Source organism: Castanea sativa, chromosome 3, assembly GCF_040712315.1.
Source record: "Castanea sativa cultivar Marrone di Chiusa Pesio chromosome 3, ASM4071231v1".
NCBI classification, from domain to species: domain Eukaryota; kingdom Viridiplantae; phylum Streptophyta; class Magnoliopsida; order Fagales; family Fagaceae; genus Castanea; species Castanea sativa.
This window is the reverse complement of record NC_134015.1, coordinates 46,606,529-46,630,344: the sequence shown is the minus strand read 5'-3', so window position 1 is coordinate 46,630,344 and position 23,816 is coordinate 46,606,529. Positions and strand designations below refer to the sequence as shown.

General features: G+C 34.5%; 3 protein-coding genes across 4 annotated transcripts; 2 read left to right on the top strand and 1 right to left on the bottom strand.

Annotated features, from left to right (window-relative positions):
- Positions 1-1,043: 1,043 nt before the first annotated feature.
- On the top strand, positions 1,044-5,146 carry LOC142629051 (uncharacterized). Its single transcript, XM_075803046.1, has 8 exons — positions 1,044-1,205; positions 1,311-1,369; positions 1,477-1,687; positions 2,325-2,421; positions 3,114-3,650; positions 3,701-3,838; positions 4,280-4,731; positions 4,913-5,146. Exons 1-8 carry the CDS (start codon positions 1,044-1,046, stop codon positions 5,144-5,146), a joined length of 1,890 nt encoding a protein of 629 aa, XP_075659161.1.
- Positions 5,147-6,223: 1,077 nt separating this feature from the next.
- LOC142626786 (L-tryptophan--pyruvate aminotransferase 1-like) lies at positions 6,224-11,323 on the top strand. The gene is made up of 5 exons (XM_075800491.1): positions 6,224-6,388; positions 6,632-6,935; positions 8,542-8,825; positions 10,536-10,837; positions 10,962-11,323. Exons 1-5 carry the CDS (start codon positions 6,291-6,293, stop codon positions 11,162-11,164), a joined length of 1,191 nt encoding a protein of 396 aa, XP_075656606.1. The 5' UTR covers positions 6,224-6,290; the 3' UTR covers positions 11,165-11,323.
- A 1,283-nt stretch (positions 11,324-12,606) lies between these two features.
- Positions 12,607-19,382, bottom strand: LOC142627267 (AP-1 complex subunit mu-2). 2 transcript variants are annotated; one of them, XM_075801090.1, is made up of 11 exons: positions 18,856-19,382; positions 18,566-18,712; positions 18,409-18,471; positions 18,136-18,312; positions 17,851-17,954; positions 16,312-16,419; positions 16,128-16,224; positions 15,934-16,031; positions 15,692-15,833; positions 15,431-15,553; positions 12,607-13,071 (listed from the first exon to the last, which is right to left on the bottom strand). In XM_075801090.1, the coding sequence occupies exons 1-11, from the start codon at positions 18,982-18,984 to the stop codon at positions 12,973-12,975; spliced, it is 1,287 nt and encodes a 428-aa protein (XP_075657205.1). In that variant the 5' UTR covers positions 18,985-19,382; the 3' UTR covers positions 12,607-12,972. The 2 variants fall into 2 exon arrangements, with proteins under 2 accessions (XP_075657205.1, XP_075657204.1); XM_075801089.1 differs by having other exon boundaries at positions 15,934-16,034; positions 18,856-19,361.
- Between the last annotated feature and the right edge of the window lie 4,434 nt (positions 19,383-23,816).

The following is a 23,816-nucleotide window of genomic DNA, read 5'->3' as shown; positions in this document are numbered from 1 at the left end:
TATAGCTAAACTTTGTCCTTACTGGACTTCAAAGCAGCCATGGTTTTACTTTAGAATAGTAATATTTTGGTATCTATCTCTAGCTTTCTATCATTTATCCTACTTTTTTTTTTAGAAAGACAATTATCCTACTTTATACTTCATCCATCACAATTTACTATATATTTATGATCTCAGTTGAATTTAAGGCCAACGCAAAATGTGGATGAGGTGTATTACGAGGGGATAATAAAATAAAATAAAATAAATGTTAGGAACCTTGCATACACTTGTGTTGTATTGAATTGTATGGTATAGCAGATAGTATTTGTAGCAGTTGGCACACGTGTGTTGTATGGGGTTGTATAACAGCTGTGTATTGAGATGATTAGTTGGTTAGGGTGGATTAGGAGTTAGTAAAGGAGTTAGTTAAAGAGGGAAATAACTAACATTTTTTTAGGAAGCAAAGGCAGTCAGTTATAGAGATATAAATGGAAGATTTATTTTGTATGGGAAGTTAAGCAATTATACTCTCAAGCATTCTCTCCATTCCAATTTCTCTATTTCTCTCTCTCCCTCTCTCTATATGGAGGCTTGGTCCCCTTGAAGTGACCAATCTTCTTTGTTTTTTTTTTGTTTTGTTTTTTCATTTTCCTATAAGCAGAATCATAACATTTGGTATTAGAGCAGTTGATCTAGGATTGGGCATCATGACTAAGACAAGATCAAACTCCCAGAATTTTGAGAAAATTGTTGCTTTATCCAAGATTACTGATAACCATGAACAAACTCTATAAGAAGTCAAGAAGCAATTACAAATCCTCACCACATTTATGCAGAAGTGGGCAGATACTGAGGAGCAACGTCAATAATCATCTCAGTCTAGAGGGTATTTGGTTAATACAACTGTTACCAATGAAGGCCATGAACCATTACCTCTTGGACCAATCAAGAATCTGAGGCTTGAGTTTCCACGATTTCAAGGAGAGGATCCTACTTGCTGGATATACAAAGCCAATCAATTTTTTTCATATCACAACACTCCTGAGCATCACAAGGTGTTAATGGCTTCATATCATCTTGATGGTGAAGCTTTGATTTGGTTTCAAGAGGCTGAACAAGCAAGAGGGTTTGCATGCTGGGAAATGTTTGTTCAAGCTTTGCAGACTCGATTTGGGACCACTGCTTATGCTGACCCTATGGAAGCATTGACAAGGCTCAAGCAGGTGACTTTTGTGGTGGCTTACAAAGGTAATTTCAAAAATTTGTCTAATTGAATCATGGGATTATCCGAGTCTCACAAATTAAGTTGCTTTTTAAGTGGGTTAAAGGATGAGATAAGATTACCAATTAGAATGTCAGTTCCTAAAACCCTTAATGAAGCTTTTGGGTTAGCAAAGATTCAAGAAGAATATGTAAACAATAGTAGGAAAGGATTTAGGGGTGTAGTTGATTATGGGAATGCTTCAATTTGGGTACCCCTATATTGGATGCTAGAGTAAAGCCAAGAACTAAGGTCCCATTGCAGAGGTTGACTGGTGCACAAATGGAGGAAAGGAGGAAACGGGGGCTGTGTTACAATTGTGATGATAAGTGGCAGATGGGGCACAAATGCAAGGGAGCTAAACTGTTTTTGTTGGAGGAAATATCCATGGAAGTGGAACCTAGAGCTTCAGGAGTGCAATTGGTTGAGATTACTGATGATGAGGTGCTGTTAGAGCCTTAAGGTCCAATTCAGAGGAGTGGGGTTGACAAGTGTGGAATTGACTCTGCTGAAATCACCTTATATGCATTAGTAGGGTGCCCTACTTCTAATACCATGAGGGTAAGGGGAAGAGTTAAGAAACAAGAAGTGGTGTCTCTTATTGATTCTAGGAGCACCCATAATTTCTTAGATGCTTCTGTGCTACCAAGATTGCAGTTTCAACTTGATACCTCTCGAGTATTAGAGGTTAAAGTAGCTAATGACACAATCATCAAAACTCTAGGTAGTTGTTAAGGAGTCATTATCATTATACAAGGGTATCAGTTTGTCATAGACTTTAATGTCTTACATTTGGGAGGTTGTGAGGTGGTTCTTGGTACTCAGTGGTTGAGTACTTTAGGGGGAGATTAGCTGGGACTTCCAATTTTTGACCATGAAGTTTATGCACTTGGGTAAAAGGGTATTTCTACAAGGATTACAATCTGCCCCATCAACCATTTTAGAAGTTGATAGGTTTATTAGTGCTTCAGAAAGGAAAGGACTAGTGCTGCATATCTTAGCATCTCTTGCAGGTGCTACCACCCCTACTTAGTCTCAATTGCTTGATGTGCTTGCTGGCTTGTTGGTGGAATTTTCAAAGGTTTTTGTTGTCCCTACTGGGTTACCACCTGTCAGGGGTCATGAGCATGTATTACCTTCACGGAAGGCTCCTAACCTGTTTATGAAAGACCTTATAGGTATCCTTACTTTCAAAACTCTGAAATTGAGAAAATTGTGAATGAATTGCTGGAAGTGGGTTATATTCAACCTAGTCAAAGTCCATTTTCTTCACCTGTATTGCTTATAAGGAAGGCTAATGGTAATTAGAGGATGTGCATTGACTATAGGGCTTTAAATAAGGCAACCATTAAGGACAAGTTTCCAATTCCAGTAGTAGATGAATTGTTGGATGAACTAGCATGTGCCTCCATTTTCTCTAAACTTGATTTAAGGTCAGGTTATCATCAAATTAGAATGAAGAGTGAAGATGTGCCTAAGACTGCCTTCAGAACTCATGAAGGACACTATGAGTTCCTAGTCATGCCCTTTGGGCTGACTAATGCCCCATCCACTTTTCAAGCATTGGTGGATTCTATTTTCAAACGTTACTTGAGAAAATTTATCCTAGTATTCTTTGATGACATCCTTGTTTTCAGTCATTGCATGGATGATCATGTTTCTCATTTAAGGATTGTTTTAGGGGTCTTACTTTCTCATCAGCTTTATGCTAAGCAGTCTAAATGTGTTTTTGGGTGCTCTGAAGTTGAATATTTGGGCCATATAATCTCTAGAGAGGTTGTTAAGGCTGATCCTAAGAAAATTTCTGCTATGCTTTAGTGGCCAATACCATAAACTGTGAAGGCTTTAAGGGGTTTTCTAGGTTTGACAGGTTATTATAGGAAGTTCATTAAGGGTTATGGCTCAATTGCTCAACCTTTAATTGACCTTCTTCGAAAAGATGCATTTTATTGTAATGACAAGACTTTGGCAGCATTCACCAACCTAAAAGAGGCTGTGACTCAGCCTTCTGTGCTAGCCCTTCTAGACTTTTTTAGACCATTTGTTGTAGAGTGTGATGCATCTAGTTGTGGTTTAGGGGCTGTGTTAATGCAAGATCAGAGACCAGTTGCATTTCATAGTCATGCTTTGAAAGGGAAGAATCTTCATTTGTCCACTTATGAGACTGAGTTACTAGCTTTGGCTACTGCAGTCAAGAAGTGGAGATCCTATTTGCTTGGTAGACCTTTTGTGGTTAGGACTAATCACCAGAGTTTAAAGTTTTTGTTGGAACAAAGGATTGCTACTCCACCTCAGCAGAAATGGCTAGCTAAACTGTTGGATATGCCTTTGTGGTGGAATATAAAAGGGGTAGTGACAATAGAGTGGCTGATGCTCTATCAAGGAATCCTGATTTCAATTCTGAGTGGTCAGATTCTGTTTCTAATTCCAAGACTAATTGCTTGTTCTTGCTTTCAGTCCCTAACCCTACCTGGCTGTCCTTATTGAGAGATAGTTATTCACAAGATGCCCCTATTCAGAACATTATTGCTTCTATCCAAGCTGGAAATCCACCTAAGGGATTCGACTTCCAGAATGGGTTATTGTTTTACAAGGGTACGTTTTATATCAGTCCACATTATTCTCTCAAATCTCAGTTCTTGCACCATGTCCACAGCAATCCCTTGGTTGGTCACTCAGGATTCTTAAAGTCTTACCAAAGAGCTAAGAAGGAGTTTTATTAGCCTGAAATGAATTTTGATCTCAAGAAATTTGTGAGGGATTGTAGTGTGTGTCAGAGGATTAAATTTGATACTACTTCCCCAGCTGGACTGCTTCAGCCACTGTCAATTCCCACCACTCCTTGGATAGATGTAAGCTAGGATTTTGTAGAAGGTCTCCCTAAGTCCATGTGGTATGAGGTGATTTTGGTAGTTGTGGACAGATTAACTAAATATGTCCACTTTGTTCCAGTTTTCCATCCCTATAATGCAGCCTAGATCACTTCTCTTTATATGCAACATGTTTTCAAGCTCCTTGGTATGCCTACATCTATAGTTAGTGACAAGGATGCTACCTTCACCTCTTTATTATGGTATGAATTGTTTAGGCTCCAGGGAACTGACTTTTCTATGTCCTCAGCATATCATCCTCAGTTAGATAGGCAGTCTAAGATTGCTAACAAGAGCTTAGAACAGTATTTGAGGGCTTTCACCAGTGATAGACCATATCAGTGGGCAACCTGGCTTCCTTTGGCTGAATTTTGGTTCAATAATTCTTTTCACACTTGTTTAAAGTTGTCTCCCTTTGAGGCCTTGTATGGTTTTTCTGCCCCAAAGCTGCAAGCTTATATTCCAGGTACAACTAGGGTGGATGCCTTGGATTCACTATTATGTCAGAGACAAGCTATTTTGGACATTCTGGAGGTTCATTTGGTTGTTGCACAAGCTAGAATGAAGTTTCAGGCAGATAAACATAGGCAGGACAGATCATTTGAAGTTGGGGATTGGGTTTTTCTGAGGTTGCAGACCTATAGATAGCAAATTTTGGCTTCCAAGGGTAGGTGGAAAGCTTTCACCAAGGTATTTTGGTCCATTCCAAGTCTTACAGAAGATTGGTCTTGTTTCATATAAGCTGGATCTTCCTCCTGAATAAAAAATTCACCTTGTGTTTCATGTCTCTTGCTTAAAGATGAAGCTAGGTCAGCATGTTACACCTATTCCTACCTTACCACCTGTTGATGAGTCAGGACAGGTACTCTCAGAGCCTATTTTTGTGTTGAAGACTAGGAAAAAATCTTTGAGATCTCAGGTCATTACTGAGGTTTTGGTTCAATGGTTGGGCTCTTCACTTGCTGATGCTACTTGGGAGACCCTGCATCAGTTGCAGCTTGCCTTTCCTCACCTTGTGGGCAAGGTGCTTTGAATGGGAGGGGTAATGTTAGGAGCCTTGCATACACTTGTATTGAATTGTATTGTATAGCAAATAGTGTTTGTAGCAGTTGGCACACATGTGTGTTGTATGAGGTTGTATATCAACTGTGTATTGAGATGATTAGTTGGTTAGGGTGGATTAGGAGTTAGTTAAAGAGGGAAATAACTAACATTCTGTTAGGGAAGCAAGGGCAATCAGTTACACAGATATAAAGGGAAGATTCATTTTGTATGGGAAGTTAAGCAATAATACTCTCAAGCATTCTCTCTATTCCAATTTTTATCTCTCTCTCTCTCTCTCTCTATGGAGGCCTGGTCCCCTTGAAGTGACCAATCTTCTCTGTTTTTTTTTTTTTTTTTTTTTTTTTTTTTTTTTTTCCATTTTCCTATAAGCAGAATTATAACAAAAACTTTATCCCCTAGATTTCTTCAACGAAGATATAGCCGATATTCGCATCCCTAAATATGGTTTTTTGGTTTCTTTTTCCCCTAAGAATTAATAATAGGTTTTTTCTCAGACCAAAATAAATAAATAAGTAAAATTGTAGGTTGTTTCTTGGGCATCGCATAATCGAAGTACATTTCTAGTAACATTGTTTAAGTATTGTGAAAATACATGTGGGTGAAAAAGTATTATGAAAACTAGCCTCATCACATGCACTTCGCCTGTGAGATGAAGTTTTTTTTAGCCAAAAAAAAAACTGTGTTTTTATTTTATATATATAATTTTTATTTTAAGAATCTAATTTATAAGTAAATAAAGCAATTGGAAAATTAACGAGAGGGTGGTCATATTTTTTAAGTAATGTTTTAGTAAAAGTTAGAGTTGCATTTTTACCGAATTGTCATTAGTTTTGTCTCTATTTAAACAAAAGGGTATAGGGGTATTTTCGAACTAAAAAAAAAAGAAATCCAAATAGAGAAAACCTCTTAAATAGTAGTATAGATCCGAAGAAAACTGATGTTTAAATAACAATACCATACAGACCCGGTATAAGAATTGCACTATGAGTATCACATCCTCCTCCTCATCTATATAAATCCAACTTCCCCTACACACTCGGAGCACACACATTACCTCTAGCACACTCAGATAAACCTAGAGTATATACACATTAACTCTTACAAACAAGAAAATGGTTGGCGCTCCTCTTAACAAAACCTCCTTGCCCTCCGCTAATGGCACAAGAACTACTACTACTCTCTCTTCAGACTTTGTTCTTGCTCTTAACACGTAAGTCCTATCACCATTTTCAATACAAGAGCTTTGTACTTTAATGGTATTATCCAATGTACCTAAGAATCTGGATTCATAGTCCCACACCTCTCTTTTTTTTCTCTTTTTTTCAAGTACTAGTGTACCGATGACATTGAGTAAAACTCATTTGACACAAATTTTTTGGTGGGTATATTGAGTGATATCTGATAAGTACCATGATGTTTTTTTTTTTTTTTTTTTTTAAAATTTCTATGACAGTGGCGATCCGACGGTGTTTGAGCCATTTTGGCAAAAGATGGGTAACAAGTGTGACGTGTTGATCCGGGCCAGTGATTTGATGAGCTATTATAGTGATAAAAACAATGTGTGCTGGTTTTTGGAGCCGGAACTGGGTGATGCCATAAAGAGATTGCATGGTGTGGTCGGAAATGCGGTAACAGATGATAGGCATATTGTGTTGGGGACAGGCTCAACGCAGCTCTTCCAAGCTTTGCTTTATGCTCTCACTACTCCTCCTGCTCCTGAACCAGTCAGTGTTGTTTCTTCTGCCCCTTACTATTCGGTGGGCCTAACTAATTCTAATTTCTCCTTTGTATTTTACTTTTGGATGTCTGGGTCGGGTTAAGTCTGGTTGAAGAATTTCTTTAACCTAAATCAACTTATTATATGCGTAGAAACCAACTTTTAAAATATTGAACTTTTATCAATTATTTAAACATTTTATTTAATAGTAAATTATTACAATTCATATAATATTTTTAAATTGTATTCCAAATTCATCAAATTATTTCTCAAAAACCAAAATCAATAAAAAAAAAAAATTAAAACAAGGGTAGTAAAATAAACTTTTATACATGATGGACCGGATTAGGATATAAATGGGTCGAGAAAACTCTTAACCCGAACTTGACTTCACTCAAGGTTGACAATAATTAAAATTCCAACTCAACCCTTAAGCATAGATACATCGTTTTTGTGTAAGAACCAACATGTTTCTTGAACAAACAAAAGGTTGGGAACATGCTGCGAACATATACACGTACTTGTGTTTAGAACTATTACAAAACATGGGGACATGTGCATGTGTCGTGTCATGTGTGATTTAGTGACCAGGCTGGTCACTTACTGAATAAATTAGACCGCCTCTTATCGATCGGAGGTAGCTAAACTTAAATTTCGACATGACCAAGCCGCATTAGACGGCAATTAGGATAAACTAATAAGATAACTTAGATAAGTCTTTCAAAATATATAAAAGGTTTGGAAAACAGATACGGCTCATATTCTTCACCTTAAGAATTGGATCTTATTTATTTGAATCTAAGCATGTGTTTAATTTGAACTAGATATCTTTGTTGAATATTTCGGTGCTTTTACTAGTATAAACTAGAAATTACGATTTGCTAAAAAAAAAAAAAACTAGAAATTACGATAGCATATAGAGATATACTAGCATAGTCACATAATTTATCCTCAAATTCAACTTCCATGCATTTACTTTAAATATTTTACGTTGCAATCTATTTCTTTCAAAAAAAAAATTTCGAGGATTCAATCAATTTCACCTTAAGAATCGGATCTTATTAATTTGATTCTAAGCATGTTTTATTTGAACTAGATAACTTTTTTTTTGAGAAAGAATTTGAACTAGATCTCTTTCTTATTGATTTGATTCTAACCATGTTTAATTTGAACTAGATCTTCTTCTTTTTTTTGGTGAGAAGGAATTTAAACTAGATCTCTTTCTTATTGATTTGATTCTAATCATGTTTAAATTTGAACTAGATCTTCTTTTTTTCTTTTTATTTGAGAAGGAATTTAAACTAGATTTGTTGCATATTTCGGTACTTTTACTAGGATAAACTAGAAATTACCATGGTACCTAGCATAGTCACATAATTTATCCACAAATTCTACATCCATGTATTTTAAATATTTTAGGTGCAATTTTTTTAAAAGATTCAATCAATTTGTTGTTAAATACTATTAAATTTCAAGTTAGGGTGTGCACTTATCATCAAGTTAAAATATCAATTAGTTTTAAGTGTAGACAAAGTTTGAATTTCATATCTCTATTTTGACAACAATAATCTTTACCAGTTGAATTAATTAGAAACTACTAGAATCCACTATTTTTGTTGCTAAATAATAATGCTTATTGCTTGCAGTTATATCCTGAAATGATAGAAATCTTACGCTCGGGGCTATACAAGTGGGCAGGTGATGCATATACCTTCAACGAGGATGGACGACCCTACATAGAGGTGGTAAATTCACCAAACAACCCAGATGGTACTCATAGAGAAGCGGTGGTGAACGGTGGTAAAGGAAAGGTTATCTATGACTTTGCTTACTACTGGCCACAATACACAGCCATTACCTCTGCAGCTGATCATGATATTATGCTCTTTACACTGTCCAAATGCACAGGACATGCTGGTTCCCGCATCGGGTTAGTATCTTATTCCATGGTTGTGTAGAGTAGTGGGTAGGAAAATATAATTGACCAATGAAAGTAGATTTCTAAAAAATTATAAGAGATGTGGGGGAGGAGCATTGAAACCTCAATTACACTTATAAAATATACTAGTTCAGTGGCGGAGCCAAGATTTGACTTAAAAGGAGGTAAAATTTACCACTTACAATAGACATATACATACAAAGTTTAAGTCATTTATATGAATATTATGTGATATTTGAATTTAAGAAATTTCTTAATAAAATAATGTGTTCATATATTTTAGTTATCCTTTGAAGTTTTTATTTATTTATTTCAAAGTCATAGTTCTACTTATAAATGAAAAGGTTTTTACTTCTTACATTGACATCAAGTATAACTTATCTAAATTTTCATTATTCCGGTAAAGCTATAGTGTAGGTCTATTTATAGATTTAGCTTACCCTGACAACTTATTTTTAACTCTAACTAATGTATAGGTTTTTTTTTTAAACATCAATTTTCAAGATTCATTTGTACTTTTATAATTAATTAATTTTTTATAAAAAAAATAGGCCAATGAAAATAATCAAACAAACTCTATAAACATTTATATATGTACCAAAATCTTCAATGTTTAACTTAAAAATAATATCATTGTCTAAAAAAACTTTAAAACAATATCAAATTTTGGAGCTTATATGTAATTAATTAATTATTCTTCTATTTTGTTAACCTTTCCCCTACCATTGTTTTCCTTTTATATATTTGAATATACAAAGACATATGAAGGAGAACATTTTGCTAGTTATATCCAAAAAACGAAAACAAAAAACAAAAAAACAAAAAAAAAATCACCCAAGAAAAGAAAACAAATCAATTAATATTATTATATTGTATTACTCTATGAAGTACTGGTGCCTGGGTACAATATTTCCCTTTAACTGAAGGAAAATTCTTAAATACTCTTGAAGGACGGAGAAATGATGCTCCCTCCTCTCATATTTATGATAGACTCCACCATAAATTTAATGAGTGGACCTCACCATGTGTGAGAGGAGAGAACATTATTCTCTATGCTTCGAAAATACCTAAGATATAATTACTCTTTATTGAAAAAAGAAGAAGAAAGTACCGGTATCTAGTTGGAAAACCGGAATACATCATTGTATTGCACTAGTTACTTCACTGTGTTTAATATTGTATTACTCCATTATCATTATGTAAATTTTCAACTAGTATGAAACAGACAATATAGTTAACTTATCGTGAAACTACAAAATAATAGTGTCTAGGTTTTTTGGGTAGGGTCAGGGGAGCACTTGCCCCCTCTCCAACCTTATGGCTCCGCCCATGGACCAGTTAATACCACTAAACTACAAAAAATCTTAACAATTACTTGTAAAATCTTCTATTTACATCATTTGTAAGCTCTTTCATCTTTTTTTTTTTTTTTTTCAAATGGAAAAATAAATAGTTCCTTATACAAATATAATCTTGATAAAAAAAAAAAAAACTATTAATAACTATCATAATGATAGTTATTAGGTTAAAGTTATAGCTCAATCATAATGATATTCTTTGTGGTACCTTGTGGTTCGAATCCCACCTCCCTTCTTCCCCATTGTCTACATATATAAAACAATGAGACGAGAGGTAATCATGAGCTTTGCCTTTGTTTTGTAAATCTATAAACTAAAGATTTGCTTTTGTTTTGTATTGAAGCTGGGCTCTTGTTAAGGATAAAGACATTGCTGAAAAGATGACTGAATACATAGCAATTAGCTCAATTGGTGTATCAAAAGAATCACAAGTTAGAGCAGCAAAAGTCATAGGAGTGCTTTGTGATGGTTGCGAAAATGTTGGGGTTGTAGAATCAGAGAACTTTTTTGAATTTTCTCGAAATCTCATGGCTAAAAGATGGCAGAAATTAAGAGAAGCTCTTAAACATAGCGAGTGTTTCACTTTGTTCAAGTATCCAAGAGAGCATTGCCTCTTCACTGGCGAGTTCACTAAAACATTGCCGGGTACATGTTCAATAGATACAAAACTATAGCATGGAATATCCCATTTCTTAATTTCTCTCGTTTTAAAAAAAATATATTGGAAAAAACATATTCTAACATAATTATTTTATTGTTTCCCTAACAGCATATGCATGGTTGAAGTGCAAAGAAGGCATTGAGGATTGTAACGAATTTTTAAGTGGATTAAAGATTGTTGGAAGAGGGGGCAAGGCTTTCGGTGTCGATCCAATATTTGCTAGGATTAGTATGTTAAGCAAGGAAGACGAGTTTAACCAATTTATAGAGCGATTGTTGGTCGCAACCAAGGGGATTAGCAATGGGCATTAATTTATATCTTTGGAGTCGTGGGAGTTTGGGATGAAATTTGTAAAATGCTTGAAAGAGAGTTTCATAAATAATAAGAACCTCTGACTCTATGTGTTACATGTTGTCCATTGAATTTATAATTAGAGATATGTGTGTAGTAATCAACCTAGTTGAGATCTACACATTTATTTTGTAGTGACGTAACTACTCTCACCATAATAAGAATAATAAAAATATCAATATACTTATTTATTATTATTTTTTATGTTATAATTCAATAGTTACAATAAGAAATGAGAGATTTAAATCCTGGATGTCTCTGTTGAAAATATCAGATAATGTCAATCAATTGAGCTACAAGCCTCTTAACAATGCACTGATTTAAACCTTTAAATAGTTCAATTTGACGATTTGTGTTTTGTGACATTTAACATAATTATATATATATATATATATATATATATATATTTTTTTTTTTTTGAGAGGAAGGACGGGGAGGATATAAAATTTCATAATCCCAATACAGGTCCATTAAAATCTCAATAAAGGCAAATTAAAAGCTCATGCTTAGCCCATTAAACTCGACCCACCTATCCAGCCCACTAAATGTCCTAGTGGGAATTATCCATGGGGTAAGCCTTGAGCTAAGGTTTTTCTCTCTGCTCGGCTCATTAAATGGTCAACAGCCCGTTTGGCTCAACCCACATTGCCCATGGCTACCCACGAACCCGAAGCTTACCGAAAACATTTTGTGAGTATAACCTTATAGGACCCCAAGATTGAGGCTTTTAGATTCTCAAAAAAAAGATTGAGGCTTTTAGAATTTGGGGTTGCCACTTGATTATTTGAGGATAAAATCATGAAAACTAAAAAATAATGAAAAAAAAAAATCTTTATTCAAATGAAATAAGATTACACCATCTTCAAGATTTTTTTTTTTTTTTAAAAGATAGAAAATAAGAATACATGGCTTATGCTGAGTTATGCTCTTAGCCACAATCTAAAGAAAACTACAATCCTTTGACTCCTAGTATATTCTTAAAACAAAAATTACACAAAACTTGAGTATTCTTTGAGACGTGTTTGCATATCATTACATACGTGTGTCAATTATTCTAAATTCATTTTGCAAATATCATATAACTTTATATAACAAAAAAAAATATATATAAATATCACTTATTACAAAAACTTTTCAACCAATTGTAATTTTTAAGTGGACTGTTTGGTATCCACTGGGACCTCTCTAACTTCATAATTGCATATATATACACTTTAACACAACCACTTGGGCTGCACTAGTCAGCCGGTCCTTCGGGAAAAAAAAAAAACCTAGCCTACAATCTAACCCACAGGCCTCAATAGTACTGGACCGGGCCAGGCTGCAGGCTTTTTAGTGACACTTAAATTGGGCATTAAGACCATCTGGGAAAATGAGACTACGATTTACAAGCCAGATAGCATAGATCAAGAAATTTCTCAAGGAATACTATTTTTTTTTTTTGTTGAGAAATCAAGGAATACTAATTTGAATACAACGATCACATGAAAATATTGAAATTACAAGATATGCTATGTTATTCCAAACAGAAGAAAAGGATAACAAAATGTACTTTCTGGACAACCATCAACTAAAAATCCTGCTAAAATAATTCTTGATGCACAAACCAACCAAAATAATGCCAGAGAACCAAAAATGATTATTTTCAAAAAATAATCATCAATACATGGCAACGGACTTTCAAAAGGCTCCTTGATATATATCCAATTTGAGTACTAAATCGCGGAGAAATACACATGGTGGATAGAAACAACATGTGAAGCAACCATCATATAAGCCTTAGTTCATATTCACCAGCCATTGTTATGTACCGCACCCATGGAAGAGCTTGGTATCCACTTTTCTCAATAATCTTCAAGTATCGAACCTACAAAATCACCAGATTTATGTAATGTAATTTATACTAATCTCATCTTGCTTCGATCTGTCATGATTCATGTTAATTTTAAAACAGTCTTAATATATAGTAAACCCAAAAAATGTTCATCTCTTTGGTGGTTGCTATGGCATATTGAGTCTTACTACATAAATAATTTCAGATTCACACAATACTCAAAAAAAGGAAATGAAGAAAGAACACTGGTTGAGTTTGTCATAGTGGATAATGGAATTTAGAAATAATAATAATAAAAAATCTCTTTTCAGTCTGATCAATAAATATCCGTTTGTCAACAGAACAAAAAGCCTTTTGCCTTTTGCTTCTTGCTAAATATAAGACAAAAGATACATAATGTTTGGTAACTTTTATACTAAAATGTGCAAAAAAAAAGTTAGCTTATTTTTTTCAAAAGCTAGTTTTGTTAATTTTTAAACAATAGAAAACTGAGTCAAAAAGCAAAAAGCTTTAGCCAAATGGATGTGTAACTAGTTTCTTTTCCCCTTGTTATTTCTTTTCCTTTCTTACTCTTCCTTTACCAGTCAATTTCTTGACTATCACATCAGTCCTATGAGTCTAGATTATTTGAAACTTACTAGATGTGAATTTAGTTACAAAAGAAACAGGTTAAGCTAATGAAGTCGCATGTGCTATTCTACCAACAAAAAATTATTTATATAGTTGATTGAACAAATACTGGATGACCATCAAGTGGTACCCACTAAAAGAAAAGTACCAGTAGTGTAATTGATTTTAACCATTGCATTGTTAAGAGTATGCTTCTCAATCTGAGAAAGGAGAAACTGGGGGGAGGGAGGGGGGAATGCCATTTACCGAAAGCATGAATAACTGAAGATAAACAAGAGAACATCATCAAGCTGTCCCATATAATATAACTCGCAAATTGGTTAAATGGGCTACGGTTTGTGAACCGGTTCGTTATGGAGGGTTAGGTGTAAGGAACATGAGAAGGTTTAATCAAGCTTTGTTAGGGAAATGGCTTTGGAGATGTGGGACTGAAAGGGAGTCCCTATGGAGAAAGGTTATAGAGATGAAATACGGGAATGAATGGAGAGAATGATGCACAAAAGCTGTTTTGGCCCTTTTGGGTCCCTATGGTGTGAGTCTTTGGAGATCGATTAGACAGGAATGGGAGATCTTTTTCCAAAAACCTTTAGTTTGAGGTGGGTAATGGCACTAGAGTGAAATTTTGGCATGACGTATGTCCACTCAAGAATACTTTTCCAGAGTTATTTAGCTTCAGTAATGTTAAAGGGTACTTAATTGCTGATGTTTTACAACTCTCTACTAGGGTGTGCCATTGGGATGCTCGCTTCTCTAGACTGGTCCAAGATTGGGAGTTGGAGTCACTAGTATCATTTATAGATCTTATCTATTCCAAGTTTGTTAGGGATGAGGAAATGGATACACTTTGCTGGTAACCTGCCAAGAGTCGGGGGTTTGAGGTGCATGGTTATTACTATTCCCTATCCTCAACTAATGTGGGGAGACTGTGGATCACCTACTCCTTCATTGTCCTATAGCTTTGGAGACTGGTGCTTTCACTCTTTTGTTTATTTGGCTTCCATTGGGTTATGCCAATGAGAGTCATTGATATGTTTGCATCTTGGCAGAGGTATTTCGACAAACATAGAAATATCGCTTTTTGGAAGGCTGTGCCACATTGCATTATTGGTGTCTTTGGCAAGAACGAAATTCTAAAAGTTTTGAGGGATGTCAACCGAATATCCTCGACATTAAAGCCTTCTTCCTCCATACTTTGTTGGATTGGAGTGCTGCTTTTCTTTTTCTTTTTTTTGATAGGTGGAGTGTTGCTTTTCTCTCTCCGCCTTGTTTTTCTCTCTTACATTTGTTTGATCATTTTATTTTGAAGGGTCCGGTTAATGTTTTTGGAAACATTTTCTCGGGAATTGAAAAAGCTGTCAATATTTTTTCAATTCCCGAAAAAATATTTCCAAAAATGATTAATTATTGTGTGCCCTTATGGCACACAATAGCAAAATCCTATTTTGAATTGATTGTACTGCCCTCTTAGTACACCACCGGTCTACTAGGTTTGTTTTATGGGAAAAGTTAAAAGATGCCCTAAGAGCATTGGTTTAGGGAATACTTTTAGAAACTTTTTATGGGAAAAGAAAAAAACAATTTGACTTTTTTGACAGCCTTTTATATTTTTCATAAAAGTGATATTAAAATTTTCTTAAAATGGCCCATTAACAAATGCCCTAAGGGCATCCTTTAACAGGACCCTTGTTTTATTCCTAATAAAAAATTTCATTACTTAAAAGAATACATATAGCATGCAATAATGTTCCATATAAACACATACCTGAATCCCGGAAACAGTAAAATATGGTATCTCAAACTTTACACGTATAGGAGCTTTTCTCTCAGGAGCTGCCTCTTCTGCTGTTATACTTGGAAGACGAAACTCTGCTCTCAACATATACTCCTAAAATATTTATATTTGAAAAGAGTATTAACAAAAAAAACTTTTTTAATAATCATGGGAAACATAATCACCCCTTCATGTCATGGCTATCAATGACACAAATTGGGCTGAAAAAGATATTTTAAAGTGGACTCATACCTTGCCACCTGGAAAAGATTTTATTTTCCAGACCATTGCATCCTTTTCAGGTGCATATGATGCAGACCCCATTGATGTACGAACATCTGGATTTGTAGCATCTGATGGCACAGGCAACTCAATCTCAACATTTGTGGCAGTGCTGCACAATTAAATTTTCATTAGTATTAAAGAAAAACATCAGGCTATGAAACACCCAGAGCAATAGCGTTAAATAGAGACATGTTAAGCAATAGCCTTACCTGCGCTCCTTGAACTGGCTCCGAGCCTTTACCATAATCTCAATACGACTTTTAGAATGCCTTTCAACTTGAGCTTCCACCCAAATCAAAGGCTTTACCTGCTAACAGAATTTATTATAATTTAACTGATCAAATGCCATGGAATAAGCAACTAAAAACAGGAAACGACAGCATTTGTAAAGTGAAAGGTAAACCTGAGTGCTGAGTCTATATGTCATGAGATCGAAAGCTCCATCAGGCGGTATGAAGGATATGGTCCGATCATTTTCAAACCGGGCCAAACGCACACACCTAGACCAAAATTGGCATTTACTTTAGAACCTACAGCAATGATAGCAATTTTGCACTTAATACTAACCAAAGACTTAAGCTACATACTGATGAAATTTGATGTCTTCCAGATCAATAGCCTTTCCCTTGGTTGCTCGACCTTGTGCCTCCAATAATACTCTATCATTTAGGCCAAGCTTACACTCGGGCATGCCACTGCAACAGACAAATTGATGAATATTTATAGTATCCTGCTAAAACTGACCAGAACATAAGGATGAGTAACAAGCTCAGATGTAGAGAAAGCTAGATAAGAAATATATTTCTGCAAGCAATATTACACTAAACTATCAAGTGCTAGTCCAAGTGTTTAAAGCTCGGATTAAATTGCCTACATTATAGGATAGGGTGGAGACTGGAGATGTATATATAAAAACATCACAATTAGCATAAGCTTTAGAAATAAAGCCCACAGAACCATAAAAGGGATGAAGCATTAAGCAAGCGTGTGGATCACTAGAATGTACAAACATTTTTGTCAGACTTTCTGATAAGTCAATCTGATCACAAGGTAGTCCACACTTGTTAAAAAAAAGAAAAAAAAAAGAAAAAAGAAGAAGAAAAGCATGTCCTAAAAGCTAACAATTCGGACAGGGAAATGAACATGTGGAATCCATGACTAGATTTCCATGAAGTAATTCTACCATACCAATCAGCACCATTTGTTTGCATGTTAACCCAAAAATTTGGTGCATTTTACAACAATCTTTACCCATTTGTTACGACGCATTTCTAGAAAATGACTCATTTTTTTTATAAATTTGACTCATTTACCTGTGTTTGGTTGCAAACCTAAAAATGAGCCAACAAAACATTATCATTTTGCTAGTACAGAAAATCATTAATATCTTTTGTGATTCCAAATAATTATTAGAACATAAATTTTCATTCACAAAAATAGATCCCAAATAGAAAAATATTTACCATTTTTAGGTCATTTGGAAGCCGCAAATGGAAGAATAGACCCCATATTCAAAATCTACACATATAATTAAGTAGGAAAAGAAAGGTTTGCAGGTGAAAACTTAGACATGAGACACCATAAAGGATGTCAAACTGCTGGCACTGGGCTATCACTTGAATCCTATCATTGAGAAAGTTTTTTATGGTATAAATTTTATTTGTGGTAGTTTGTCGAGTATATAATGTCCCAAAACCACTTTTAAAAAGTGGGAAACGTTCACAGACAACGTTTTCCAATCTATTGGGATTGTTTTCCATCGACCACAAATTATGCTTTCTGTTGACTAGTGTTTTCTACTCTACGAGACACCATAAACAAAGAGAGTGTAAATGTCATTTTGATGCAAATTTAAGAAACAACAGAATTTACTGGGTCTTACACTATTAACCTTGAGAACAAATTTTTCATTACAAATGGAGTTGTCTATTGCAAAGGCATCCTAAACTGGCACTCCAATATAGCAATATTTGCATTCACTCACTCCGCATGTCAATCCTCAGGAACAAATTTGGTGAGGAAATTATGAGATAAACCATTAAAACATTAATGAAGTTGAATGAAACTAACAGCAGCAACAATGTCTACTTGAAACTCAAATCTCATAACTTTAATTGATAACGCACCTTAAATAAGTTCTCATCTTCAATGCCCCAACAACGTCAGACCTAATTATTTGTCCATTGCTGTTGACAAGTATATTAACACTCTCCACCACATCCAAGAAAACCTGACAAACAAGAAGAAAGGAATATATCACTTGACAACCCATAATATCAAGAGTGATGTTAACACTACAAATTTCACTACATTATCCTTGCAAACTAATGTGTCAAACTTTTATACGCAAGACAAAAAAGTAATCAAGCAAATTTATTTAATATGTGGTTTTCGTGACAAAATAGTAGTACCTCATTCTTCTTGTATTGTATCCCTTCGCTACGCCAAGAAACTGCGTTTGTTACGGCCATGGGAGGCCTCTGTGTAACCTCCATCCTATAAGCATCGGTCTTGATGAATTCACTAAGAATCTTCGCCTCTGTATACTGAGGGTAACCAAAGTCCATAATCTCATCGAGCAACTCGTACTGGCAAGAACACAAGGTAATTAGCATAAAAGGCACATCTAGTTAAGCACAAAGGCGCAATCAAATTCAATCAAAGTTTAACAAATTCTCTCCTACCACTACAACAAAGTTGTCTCGAAGCGATTCCTCTTCTAACTCTTCAAAATAATGCTTAAAGACCTGCCAAATAGAAATCAACCATAACGAACAATCTGGATCCGTTACAAGCGAACACGAATGCATTATTAGTGCCTAATTACCAATCGAAGCTTACATCAACTAAGCGGTGTAGAAAGAAAAGAAGGCTGGCAGCATTGCAATTCTGCCTCGACGCAGCCATCAGGAACACATTATTGTGCTGTATAAACATGTAGGTTACACCATTATCATACACAACCGGATCTTGCGTCTCCGGATCACCCTGATACCATACCAAAATACTCAATTAGCCAACCACTAAACCTTAGTTTCCACATAACAGTTCTGTTGCCCTTCAATTTAACTAAGAAGTGTAAGTTTAACACTTTTGCTAAGTTGAAATCACAGGAGAATGAGCAAAATTACCTCTTTCTCGATGAGCTTGGCGAAGAATTTCTCGGCCTGAACGGCGGAGACATCGCCGCGATAGTCACGCCAAATGAGAACGCGGCCTTTGATATCTAAGAGAAACAGTGCCGACACTGCCCCTGCCATTTTTAGGCTTTCGAGGATCAGATCGGATTGGATCCGATCAAAATTGATGAGAGATTAGTGCTTGGGTTTGGAGAGAAGCGAAGCGCTATATAGGTGAGATCTGGAGCTTAATTACCAGAGCTAATTGAGAAGGAGAAGAGAGGTAGATCTAAATGGTGTGGTTGAAGCACAATCGACTTGTTACTCTGCGATGTTGAACCATTTTTGTTTGGACTTTGAAGCAGGTTTTTTTTTTTTTTTTTGAACGATCTGTCAGAATTTAATTGAAGAAAGCTGTGTGTTGCTAATACTCATCTTTTTCTCTCTTTCTCTCATCGTGTAAATCTGTGTAGAGATGTAAATGGAGCTCGATTTTTTGGTGTCAACTGGTTAAGTTTCGCTTCCAATGTAAGCGACATGTGAGTTTCTTATCCGTACGACATCGTTTAGAAGAGAACTCTACTCTTTACACGGCGTCGTTTTTAGCTCTAGCTAGCTTTTTTTGATAATCAGCTCTAGCTACCTACTTTAGAACATTAACAATTTAAAAAAATAAAAAAATTATTTTAGATACTCATTTTTTTCAAAACACCTTATATAGATGATGTTAAAGAGATCTAGAGTTCAATCTTTGCTTACACCAAAAATTTATTAGTGTCTTGATTTGATAATAAAGAGAGTAGACGTCAAATGGTGTCTTAGTCTGACGATAAAAAGTTTTCATCAGAAGCGAATAACATAAGTTGAACTATCTTTAAAAAAAAAATTACGCTATATTTCATTAAAATATTAATTTTTTAATTGTTTATCTTTTTTTGCACTTTAATAACCATTATCTACTCTCTTCCTTCATTCTTAAATAAAATATTGTTAGTGTAAATTCATATGGCTATTGTGCGGTACAGGATCCCCGAGCCCTTTGGGCCTTCAATCCCGACCCTATGGTATGGTCCCTGGCCTAATCCGTGTAAGGCCCTAGGCCCACAAAGCCGTGGGCCCGAACCTCGTGCCACGGTGCTTAGACCAAGGCACATTAGGCCTGTGATCTCGGTCAACTGCGCCTCAGATGAGAACGTGATTGCTCGGAGGTATACGTCTTGGTTGTTTGGTAGGGCCTTGGGAAATATCGTTGCTGAACAGCCTATAGGAGGTGGGAATCAGTTCCAATGCCACTACTATCACTCCCAATGAAACATCCACTTTGAAACAATAAAATTGGAGCCCCATCTCCACTAATAAACAGGAATAATCATGACACTCCCACTAACCTTACATTATAAATAAGAGACTAGAATGAGAAGTTAGGGGGTTGGAAAACTTTGGAGAGAGAATCGATAGAAAAGAACGACAAAACTATGAGGGAAAGGAAAACAACTTTGTGAGAGGAGGGATTGTAGAAACTGGAGAGCATTAGTGTCACTGAGCACAAGATCACCCATAGTAAGAAATCCTAAACCCACGATACAAATAGATTGTGAGCCCAAAGTAGAGGTTGAGCCCAATAACCATATTTTGGGTACGTACAATTATTATAGTAACCATGTATTTTTATACAACTTTACATAATTTGGTATAGGCGAATTTTGAACTTAGTTAACTAAAATGTGATACGATTTCTATTATACTTGCAAGTGCCTTATTGTTTTTAAACTCCACATAACTCCTCAACAAATAGTTAAATCGGTTACATGTATTATTTTTCTTCATTCTATTATATCCAAAAGTTTAGTTATTTGTTAATTTTCTAATTAATATGTCAATTTTACTACTAATATTACTTTTTAATTATCTCTATATTTTTTTATTCTCTTAACATAACTCAATATATTATTCTATCTAAAGTTTATGTTACTTTTCTAATTAATATTTATTTTTTACTACTAATATTATTTTTGATTACCTTTATCTTTTTTTCACTCCCTCAACATAACTCAATATATTATTTGTTATCGATACATTAATCATTCTCCTCTTAACAATGAACAAATCATTTCAAGCTAATCTTTCTCATCCTTCCATCAATAACAAGACAATTGTTGTATTTTTTTCTTCTTTTTTATTCCCCCTAAAAATCTTCTCTCCATCGTTCTCAGCCTATAAAGTCTCTCAATACCCACACAAATCCTCACAGCCACGCAAATACAACACAAAGCTAGAGCAACTCTCCAGCCAAACCCAAAGAAACCAAGCCAACATAATGCATAGAATTGTTCCAATCATCATGAATAATGTTGATTGGATTTTCCAGAGGATCCAAATCTCAAATCTGCATGGAGGACTTGAAGGAGTGGTAAGCAACCAGTATAATTAAGTTATGATTTTTTTTTTTTTATAGGCGGAAATACTATTTTCGTCTCTATACATTTTTACCATATTTTCACTTTGATCTCTACTTTTTATTTTTACCGCTTTTAGTCCCTATTTTGAAAAACATGTTCCATTTTTGCCTCTACTGTCGCCTCTCTAACAGAAATATCCTATGTGACTAACGGAGTATACGGCTGACACTCATAAGGCCTATGTGTCCATTAAAATAATAATAATAATAAATTTTAATTTGAAATTTAAATAATGCCACATCAGCATTTTAATATTAAAAAAAGACACATCATTCTTTTTTCTTTTTTTATTATTTTAAAATAAAATAAAATTTTAGTTATTATTTAATTATTTAAATAATAATTAATAATTAAAATAAAATTTTTTTTCTTATCATTATTTTTTTGGAAGATTATGTTTTTTTGTGTTCTTATTGTTCATGTTCTTGATGTTTTTAGTAAATTAATTCCTATTTTCTTTTCTTTGCCTTTCCAGTACTTTCTTTATAACCAAACAAATCAAAATTCAAAACTTAGATCAAACAATAATCAACATACACCAACCAAAATCCAGAAATCAACATACACCCACCAAAATTCAAAACCCATAAATCAACATACACCAACAATCAAATCTAGAAACAGATTTGCATATTCAAAAATTTTAACCCAACATACACCCACTAAAATTAAAAGATCTGCATCCTCTTTGTTCACAAAATCAACACCAATCTCCAAGTTGGAAACCCACCAATCCATCGAAACATAAAATTAGATCCAACTTGGAAACCCACCGATCTCCACCATCCTCCAAATCCCACCATTCTCTCGAACCCAGCCTTTGGAATCACAACCCACAAATCTACCATAGATCAGTGCACCAATCTGCCACAAACCCAGATGAACAAATCTCACAAACCCATAACCCATAAATCTAAATCTGCACCACTGAGCTGAGAGATAGAGAGATGAAAGAGAGAGACTTGCCTATTTGGGAGAGAGAGACAACAATTCGTGAGAGTGGGTCGGTCAGAGGTGGTGAGGCGATGAACCACCATTAGTTTTGGTGGCGGCGGCAGTGGAGATGAGCGAAGGAGGCCGGCCATGGAGTTAAAAAGAGTTGTGAGAGTTTTGGAAGAGAGAGAGAGAGAGAGGAAGGTTTGAGAATATCAAGGGAGGGGAACCAGTTTGAGTTTTGTGTTTGGTTTTTGTGTTTGGTTTCAAAGCATAAGAAAATCTTGTTGAATGGCTTTGAGTAATTGTTGAATGTCTTTGTGTTTTGTTTTGTAAATTTTTATGGGCATGTTTTTTTATTTTGTAAATCTGAGTGATTTTATGGGTTTGGTTGCTAAGAAAATGCAATAAAAGAAAAGTAAATTTAGAATTTTCTTGGCAAGCTTAGTTAGGGAAGAAAATGAAGAACACATAGTTCTGAGTTCTTCATGTTCATCCAAAAAAATAAAGAAAAAAAATTAATTTAACTAATTTCTTTTCTTATCTTAAAAAATAACTAGGTTAGAAATTTTTTTATTATTTTTATCTGATGTGGCTTTTAAAAAAAATTAAATTGCTAACATGGCATTTTTTAAAATGCAAATAAATTTTTTTAATATCATTTTAATGGATACGTCAGCATTTACTGTTGGACCGTTTGCCATGTAGGATATATCTGTTAAGTGAGTAACGGTAGGGATCAAAATGGAATTTTTTTTTTTTTTTTAGGGACTAAAAACGGTAAAATAAAAAAGTAGGGACCAACATGAGAATATTGTCAAAATTTAAGGACGAAAATAGTATTTCCACCTTATTTATATGAAATATATTTTTCCTATGGAAACTCACCACAACAAATGTAGCGATATTTGGATGGGGTTTATCAAGAAAATGGTACGCCCACAGTGGATGGAGCAATATTTGGATGAGATTCATAAGGAATTTGGTAATGTTTTTGTCATCTGCATAATGTGCAGCTACTTTGTTAATTTCCTCCAATATTTCAATAATTTTACTTCTAAAAAATTGTAATAATTAGTGTTCTATTTTATAACAAATTAGAAAGACAATAAGAGTGGTGTAATAATTTGATCGTACTATATGTGTTTACAAATTTAAAAATTGCATGATATTGTGATTGATATAAATAAACCAATTTCATGCCTACTAAAATAAAAATACAAATATAATTTTTTTAGAACTATACAAATATCATTTTGATAAATAAAAATAAAGATATATCCTTCAATAATTTTTTTTAAAAGCTAATGTAGACCATGCCACATCAACACTTTGTAAAAATTTTGTAAAATTATTTGTGTCTGTAGCATTATTATTCTTTTAAATATGGAGAAAACTTGAGTTTATTTTTTAAATTTTTTTTTACAATAATTCAACAAGAGTGAGAAAATAATAAAATAGAATAGAATTTCATAATTTATTGCAATAAATAAGAGAGAACACTAAAACATGTCCTATTAATTAAGTAAGATAGTGTTTTTTAAACCGTTTGATTGCTTAGAGATCTACGGTAAACAAAAT